This window comes from Malaya genurostris, chromosome 3 (assembly GCF_030247185.1).
Source record: "Malaya genurostris strain Urasoe2022 chromosome 3, Malgen_1.1, whole genome shotgun sequence".
NCBI lineage: Eukaryota > Metazoa > Arthropoda > Insecta > Diptera > Culicidae > Malaya > Malaya genurostris.
The window spans coordinates 223,304,140-223,313,086 of NC_080572.1; the positions used below are offsets into that span (position 1 = coordinate 223,304,140).

Sequence of the window (8,947 nt, forward strand, 5' to 3'; positions counted from 1 at the left end):
GAGCAAGAAGACTAGCGTGTTGTTGGCTGATGAACAGAGAAGATGTTTGAATATGGGATACCGGCCGTGAGGCGGCTAGGATTTAGTCCATTGTTCAATGTACGCTTACCAACTCGGTGCTGTTGTAGAGCTGTGTCTTCCAAAACTCAGAATGCTGGAAATGGTAAGCGCGTATGCACAGATTGCATAAGAACGCAGGTTCGAGTCCGGCCTCCTAGCGTATCTTTTTCCAAAAAAAATAATCTTTTCTGTGAGTTTCTCATTCATTTGACTTTTTCAATAAATGTTTCCACTCAGTCACTTGAGTTTTTAATTATTTATGATAATCTCATACTGATCAAAATTTTGTCACAAATCGCTGATCATATTTCAGACAGCATGAGGAAAAGTTATGTTGATGTATTTAGCACAACTCGAGATATTCACTATTAAGTTCTACCCATTCAGCCACACGGCGCATTTTGAAATGACGCCCCATAGTAAAGTAAGACGTAAAGACTGTCCCAGAAAGTATGGACGCAACCAAAAACCGCTGCCATTTCGCAATGGTTCAGAATCTGTCAATTTTTATGACTGCGTCCTGTTGTTTACACCCTTCTCTAACCACTTATGCAGTTGTTTATTCGTTTTCATTAGTTTGTTCCGAAATGAGTGGACTTTCAGCAGAACAACGTCGAAAAATTGTGTACAAATTGGGGCACAGAACACGGACTGTCACTGAGAAAGATAGCAAAAATGGAAGAAGTAAGTGAAAAAGCCGTGCGAAATGCAATCAGGAAGTTCGGGTATATATATACCTTTGAGGATAAACCGAAAACGGGTCGAAAAAAGGTCCTGCTAACCCTCAGTTGGATAAACGTATACTGAAGGCGTTCGAGCAAAAGAAGGAGGTTTCAGTTCGGGATGTGGCCAGAAAAGTGGGCACTTCGAAATCAAATGTTCTTCGTGCTACAGAACGTTTGAATCATCGAGCCTATAAGAAGCAGAAACAACCAAAACGTAGTCCGAAACAAGAAGCATCGATCAGGCCGCGGGTTCGAAAGCTGTACAATACGATTCTTGCTGGAAATTTGAACTGCATAATCATGGATAATCCTTGCCGGGACCACAATATTATACGGTGCGAGAAGGGCAAGTGTTAAACCAGTCCGAGACATCGATTGAAGTCGAAAGATTTGGTAAGAAATCTATTGTCTGGCAAGCAATTTGTAGCTGCGGTAAGATTTCGAAATCCTTCATCACCATTGCTCCAATGAAAAGCGAAATATACATCAAGGAATGTTTACAAAAACGACTTCTATCCATGATTCGAAGCCACAAGGATCCTGTTGTCTTCTGGCCGGATCTTGCTTCTTGCCACTACTCGAAATCAACGGTAGAATGGTATACTACCAAAAATGTCACTTTCGTCCCAAAAGACATGAATCCACCAAATTTCCCACAACTTCGACCAATTGTGGAATTTTGGGCATTAACGAAGGCACATCTTAGGAAACATGTCTCGGCAGCCGAAACCATTCAACAGTTCGAGAAAGATTGGAAAAAAAGTGTCAAAACTTTGTACGGAACGTTCGCAAGAAGGTGCGCCAGCTAGTCTACAATGGCTAAGTAGCAAATGTTTAGAATAATATTCTGTTATTGTAGTCTAATATTATCAGTATATCGAATAAAATTTGAATATCTAACACTTGTGAATTATTTACAGCGAAATCAAAGTGCGTCCATACTTTCTGGGACAGTCTTTATTCACGTCAAACTTTAAACACAGAAAACATTTGCAGTATTTCTCCATACACCACTCTCCGTGTTAGGCAGAATTAATTTACATTGCATCTATGTATTTGAGAATGTTTACAGTTGATTGTAAAACCTTATCAATATCGCAAGCTCATTACTCGTAATTCTATAATTTAGTTCGTACAGAGTCTAGCATGGCGATAGACATTCAAATGTTTGTATTGCTACTCTTTGTTATTTATAAGGTTTCAAAAGCAGAAATTCTTGACCAACAAACAGTGAGAGGTTAATTAGTAAAAGACTATCAAACATATAACGAAAATTAATATAATCATTTTTGCTGCAGATATATTAATCAAAAATAGATGTTTATGTCCTTGTGGACCATCCACGTCCGACGGCTGGAAGAACTTTATTATTCCATTCAGTGTAACTTCAACTAAGCTAAACGCTTGTACATTGTTCTTTGATATATTTTTTTTCGCAAAACAATACAGGAGGGTAACTGGTTCGAAGCGATCTCATACTGCAATGAGATGGGAATGTCGATCGTGCAGATTCGGGACAAACACGACAGTAAAGAACTGCAAGATTGGTTAGATAGACAAGGTCTTGAACCGAGTGAAAGCTTCTGGATAGGAGCCAATGATCTTGCCACGGCCGGAGTTCATCGCTGGGGACTAAGCAACAAGCGTGCGAAATACGTCGAATGGGCTCCAGAAGAACCGAACGGAGCAACTATACGAGGGGAAACCGAACACTGTGTTGAACTGGTGACAGATACAATGAAATGGAATGATGCTGTGTGTTCAAAAAAACTAAAGTTTATTTGTGAACGATATGTGCAGTAGAATAAAATTTGATTGGCTTCTAAACTTTTTGGAATCTAAAAATTCCAACCAACATATTCACAAATGTAGCGTTGTTTCCAATCGCACGGGACATCATTCCACACCACTCCTCCCCAACGACCGATTTCGAGACAGTTTTCGTTACCACCAGCATTGTCCGGCTGACCAGGGGAGTAATTAAAGTATCCGGTTAGGTAGCCAACTGGTTTGTTAGTGGAAATCCAAACGAACTGTCCCTCATTGCCCAAATCAGTTCCAGCTATGTACCAGGGACCTTTTTTGTTGCTAGATTTCGCTATCGCTTGTTCTATCAAAGCGCTGTCCTCCTCGGATGTGATCGTAGCCAGTTGATGCCCTACAGCCTGACAGAGTCTCCATGCCTCCAAAAATGTAACCTCTTTGTTGTTATGAACGAAGTACTGCTTTTTTGCTTTGATTTTCGATATTGGATTTCCATCGGGGCACAAAGATCCGAAATTCGAATCTGAAAAGATACACAAAGTTAATAAATTACGGCCTGTCTGATCGAACTTGAGTGCTAACAATCTTCCTCATCTACTATTGGCGAACTAACTGTAACTGTCGAGAGGCAAACGATAATAAGAAAGAAAATTAACGAAACCATTCCGGCCACTTCTAGAACAGCGTTTACTGTATGACTGACTTTAATAGCTTCTGTTGAAGCAATTACTTTATAAACATTTGCGATCGTCCAACGGGGTTCCCCAACACTAACAGCGAAAAGAGCACCGGAATGAACAGAGATACACATGCAAGTCTTATCAGAATATATTTGGTTTGAAAGTTTACTTAAGTGTTCATTTATTACTATTATTCAAAATCCCCATACTTTCCGCCTTAGCTCGAATCGTTCAATTTCATATCTCAACATTCCTTACCTGATCTCTTCCTAATCCAAGCTTCATACTTGGCAACATTCACAAAAGCCGTATAATCGGTGGAGCTGCACAGATTCTCGTTCTGTTTCTTCGCAGCAGTGAATGAAATAATTCCAACCAAATACCATCTTCCTCGCACACTTCGAAAGAAACCACCACCACTATCACCATTGCAAGCATTGGTACCGTTTCGATGACCGGCACAAAACATATTATCCGTCACACTGTTGGCGAACGCTCCCGGATTACTCCGGATGCAGGCATCCTTCGTGACGATCGGTAAATTTGCTGCCTTCAGCACATTGGACACGGTATTTTGTTCCGTGTAGCCCCAGCCGACAATCGTTCCTGCAGTTTTGTCGTGAATCAACGAAAATGTCGGAAGACAAGCCGGTTGTACAAACTTCCCGTACCGCACCGGTTCCGCCGTGATCAGCAGGGCTATGTCGTGATCATTTTGTTCGGCACCCGAAGTTTCGTGCACTATGACGGAGCTTAGGGAGTACTCTCGTTCTGAGCCGTTTTCAAGTCCGATCAGCAGGTGTTTCCCAACTTGCACCACAAGATCTTCGTTCGACTTGGCCTGTCGATGGCCGGGAACACTAACACAATGGGCCGAAGTAATGATCACACTCTGACCAACCAGTGTACCACCACAGATGTACTGTTTGATTGGGAAACGCTGGTAAACAGCCGCATGCCAAGGGTAATCCCCCGGTTGGACTTCAAACGAGTTGGTAATCAGATTACGTGTTTTTACTTGTCTCTCACCACACGACTGGTAACATCTCGCCTGCCCGGAGAGAAGGATCACAACGAACGAGAGCACTTTTGAATGCAGCATCGCTGGCAGGACGTAAACTTTTGAACTGATCTTCAAACCCATGATACGGGAAAGAATGGTGATGTTTATTATTCATTTGGAATATGCGGTGATTTTTCTGGTCGATTTTAATTGTTAATGATCAATTATTTTTTTGTACAAGTTCAATATTAGAGTAGATTGCTTCAAAAACCATTTGCCATTTAAACCAAAGTTTTTTAATAAACATTCGTTATAGAACTGATCAATTGGTATATGATGCGATTATTTTATATGAATAACTTAATAGATCTGTGCGCCGCTTCACACCGCCGCCAATTATAGTTATGTAAAAAAAACTACATACGCAAGACTGGTGACTTTTGTATGACTATTGAGTGTGGTATACTGTAATAATGTCTGTGGAAGTTCTTGTCCATACAAAATCTCCTTGGAATATAGACCTTGAAGTCTACCAACGTTACCGATGACAATAGCAAGTTTCTTTTGTCGTGAATACGACTTACTTTACTATGGGGTGCCTTTTCAAAATTAACCATATGGAAGAATGGGCAGAACTTAATCGTGAATATCTCGACTTGTATTAATGGCAGCAACATAATTCCTTCACTATTTCATCAAAACTATGATCAGGAATTTAGGATAGTATTTTGAACAGTGTGAGATAACCACAAACAACTCAAAAATTAAGTTTGCTCAAAATTTGAAAACAATGCGGAGAACTCTTTACTTTCGCTTGGGTTTTTCGCGCAAGGACGACGATTTTGAGGTAGTCAGGCACATATCTTCAACTCAATGCGTATAAAAGGGGAACCGTGGTGAAAATCGATCATTTCTTTTCGTACGTTCGATGAAAGCAGACGTCGTTGGAGTTGAACCATCAACCAGCAGCGACGGAGAGTGCACCTTCTGCGTGGTTGAAACCTCAAACGCTCAGGTCGCAACTCTTATTTGCTTTTCGGTAGTCGTAACGGGGAAGTTCAAGTTTCAGATTTTAGTTCCGCAATATAGGTTAAGAATTCAGAGCCTGCGTGCTGAAACTAGATTCTGGAACAGTATTTTGGAACTGAAATTGCAGTTCTAGAATTGAAACTGGATGTTGAGTCTGTTATTGGTTCTAAATTTAGTTCTTGAACTCAGGGTCCAGTTCTTTATTCCAGACTTCTTCTATTCGGTTCTTTTTAGAACCATAATAATACTCCTAGAGAATTATGCGGAAATTTACTTTACTGTACTCTATACAACCCATTCTGGTAGTCATGGCGAAAAATCGTCTTCAAGTTTCAGAGCTTAGTTCCGGAATATGGGTTTAGAATTCAGAGTCTGCGTACTGAACGCAACTCCTCACTCTCCATCACGAACGCTGTCATAAAAAGTTCTTTTCAGAGCCACCATTATTTTATTATTAAGAACTATACTGCTTATTTCATAATATTTAATTGCGTTTCAGAATGTTTAATGTAATTAATCTGTAATTTAGTCTAAGCGCATCGTTTAAAAATCAGGTAATGAAAGAGGGGAAAGTTGCACAATTCAAACAATCATCTACTACTACTACCAACTCGAACTCGGAAGCATAAATAAAGCGTGTCATATTCGTATTCACGACATCCAGTTATGTCTCTGACATTACACACCCGTACTTTTTTGTGATCCATACACGTGGTATACATACGTTCAACTCATGGGATCATTGTAATGAATTATGAAAAAGTGCTCGCTCGTCCAAAAACTACTTGGAGTTCAGACCTTAAGATCTACCAGCAAATCAAAGTGCATTAACGAACTTAACATATTGTCCTCGGCCCGTACTCGTGGTACCACATGCTATTCATAGCCTTATTGAGAGTGATCTACGCCATTCAAAATCTACCAGAAGTTCAGACCTTAAGATCTACCAGAATAACAAAATACACTAACTAGGAACGACCAAAAACATTTGTTTCTACTTCTCAACACCTCGTTCTGAAAAGTAATATAAAATAGAAGTTAAATGTATGGATAAAGGGATATATATATGAAAATATCAACACCTAATATTAAGTTATTATGTCACACTGTTTTGGTCCAGCTGTGTAATGATTCTAGCTGCATATTCTCATATGTAATATTGCAGTATTCTTCAACATATTTTTTTATTCTTAAAAGTCAGCAAAAAAGTTTGCTTATGCATCAACTAGTATATCCTACAAAATGAAACAGTTCTCAGATGGCCAAGAACACCAAGTGAGCTCTACTGTCGCAGGTATTTTCGGAACCGGAATCCGAGAACCAGGTATAAACGAAATAGGTTGGAATGATCATCAATTAATATGTCCTACAAACTCTATAAGTTTTTAGTCAAATCTAGAAGATTTCATAAGAATTTTGAATCGTGCTTTAAACGACGATTTGAAAATATTAATACACTTATCATCGTGTCATTCCGGGGCCGGAAAAGGAGTCCGAACAAAAATCAGCAATTTTGTACAGAAAAACGGATCGGATCGAATTTGAATCTAGAAGTGTGATAATCGATTAAACATGCCATGATATGTAAGTTCCACTTTAGAGTTTACGGTAATTTAAGGTACTTTCAGAGCCGGTATTCAGGAACCAGTATAACTAAACCGATTCGTATGGTCATATGACGAATAAATTGCAATATTTTTGAGTCCAACTTTAAAGCTTTTCGGGATTGTCATCTTCTATATCGCTTTGAATTTTAAAAATTCATCATCCTACAATTCCAGAATCGAAAGTCAGAATTGGATAAAATTGGATTTATTTTAATTTGAACTTTTGTTTCTGAAATTCGATTTGGATTTTTGCCTTTCTCTATAGAAAGGTATTAGAATTGCTAGAAAACCCGACTTTCGAACGGACCATCGGAGACCATACCATTCGACTCAGTTCGACGAGATAGGAAAATGTATGTGTGTGCACTTTTAGAAGATATTTGAACGCGCTCAATTTTCTCCGAGATGGCTGAACCGATTTTAACAAACTTGGGCTGGTTTGAAAGCTACTGTCGGGCCATTGATCAAGTTCGAAGATCAAATTGTTGTGACTTTTGGTTCCAGATATATGATGGTATATGTGACGTAACCGACAAAACACGTTGATTTTTACCGCTCTTATATATATATATATATATATATATATATATATATATATATATATATATATATATATATATATATATATATATATATATATATATATATATATATATATATATATATATATATATATATATATATATATATATATAAGGGTGCCAAAATTTTGGGATCACATCTATTTTCGTTAAGCCCTAGTGCTCAAAAGTTTAAGCACCTCGAAAAAAGCATTCATGGAAAATTTGACCTAAATCGGACATGCGTAAGGGGTGCTGCCCGGTGGTAAAGGTTTGACAATTTTCGATCTTGAAAAAGCACCATAGGGGGAGTACATAAAATTTCCAAAATCGAAATTTTTTTTTTGATGCCGAAACTCTTAAAACTGCATGAAACATCGAAATTTAGTGTCATCTCAAAAAAAATTTTTTTTTTTTTTAAATCAGCTTTTTTCTAAGTCCCAAAAAGTCGATTTTTAAAAAAAAAAAATTTTCGAGATGACACTAAATCTCGACGTTTCATGCAATTCTAAGCCTTTTGGCATCAAAATTTTTTTTCGATTTAGAAAATTTCATGTAGTCCCCCCTATGGTCATTTTTCAAGATATATGAAAATTCCACTAAGTGGTCTGAGAAGAGTTTTTTTAGATTAGAATCACTGTTCTCATACAAATAGGCAACGCAAATGTCAGACTCTAGTTTGGAAAAATTATGCTGACTGTGTGACATAAAAACTGAAGCATGCTTTTGTGAACTACTCGAATCAATCTGAATCAATTGGGGTCATAATTAGTATCTGAAATTATTTAATAAAAGTTTGAAATATATTTTCATGAGACTGTTATGAAAGAAGAGAAAGGCATTATCACACCACTAGGTGGATTAAGAAGGGTTTTTTTAGATAACGATTGCTTTGAGAAACGATTCGATACTGGAACCGGAATTCGAAATTCGGTGTAGCCGAAGTCAAACAAATTCACATGAGTAGCTGTATTGTTTACATTTGTTTCAAAATGTATAAAAATCAGTGCGAATTAAATCCGAATCGAAAATTTAATACCACTAAAACTAGAATAAGTTTATTTGGTTATCGACTATCCAAATCTGCTAACCCGATAAACCTGATTAATTTATGTGAAATAGACATTTTTATACCAAGCACCCTGTATCCCCTAAACCGGAAGTTGAATCTGACTGAAAAACAAGATGTTTTATAGAATCTAAAAACTTTTCATTTGAATCTTAGATAATTCTTAGATTTCATTTGAATCTTAGATCGGTTCAGCCACCTACGAGAAAAATATTTTAATTTCGTTTCACATAACATCCTGTAGTTCCGGAACCAGAGGTCGGAACGAAACATAATTCAGGAACCTTGTTTGGGAGTATACGACTTTTCATATGAATCGAAGTATGTAGAAAACGGTTGAGTCATCTCCGAAAAATAAAGTGAAATTATTTGCCACACACGCATTTGCTGATCTTGACTAACTGATTCGAATGGTATATGGTTGTTATGTTCTGCCACCATTTATTGCTG

The 8,947-nt window shown here is 37.8% G+C and overlaps 2 protein-coding genes across 2 annotated transcripts; one reads left to right on the forward strand and one right to left on the reverse strand.

The window, feature by feature from the left end:
• Positions 1–1,926: 1,926 nt before the first annotated feature.
• On the forward strand, positions 1,927–2,588 carry LOC131438164 (C-type lectin 37Db-like). Its single transcript, XM_058607997.1, has 3 exons — positions 1,927–2,022; positions 2,084–2,166; positions 2,235–2,588. The coding sequence occupies exons 1-3, from the start codon at positions 1,932–1,934 to the stop codon at positions 2,586–2,588; spliced, it is 528 nt and encodes a 175-aa protein (XP_058463980.1). The 5' UTR covers positions 1,927–1,931.
• Positions 2,539–4,338, reverse strand: LOC131438163 (clotting factor G beta subunit-like). The gene is made up of 2 exons (XM_058607996.1): positions 3,488–4,338; positions 2,539–3,072 (listed from the first exon to the last, which is right to left on the reverse strand). The coding sequence occupies exons 1-2, from the start codon at positions 4,329–4,331 to the stop codon at positions 2,624–2,626; spliced, it is 1,293 nt and encodes a 430-aa protein (XP_058463979.1). The 5' UTR covers positions 4,332–4,338; the 3' UTR covers positions 2,539–2,623.
• Positions 4,339–8,947: the final 4,609 nt, after the last annotated feature.

Excerpts from the sequence above, each read along its gene's own strand:
- LOC131438164 (XM_058607997.1), top strand. The coding sequence starts at position 1,932 with ATGGCGATAGACATTCAAATGTTTGTATTGCTACTCTTTGTTATTTAT. Across the intron at positions 2,023-2,083 it reads TGACCAACAAACAGTGAGAG|ATATATTAATCAAAAATAGA; the intron begins GTTAATTAGTAA and ends TTTTTGCTGCAG. Across the intron at positions 2,167-2,234 it reads ACTTTATTATTCCATTCAGT|GAGGGTAACTGGTTCGAAGC; the intron begins GTAACTTCAACT and ends AAAACAATACAG.
- LOC131438163 (XM_058607996.1), bottom strand. The coding sequence starts at position 4,331 with ATGCTGCATTCAAAAGTGCTCTCGTTCGTTGTGATCCTTCTCTCCGGG. Across the intron at positions 3,073-3,487 it reads TTGGATTAGGAAGAGATCAG|ATTCGAATTTCGGATCTTTG; the intron begins GTAAGGAATGTT and ends GTATCTTTTCAG.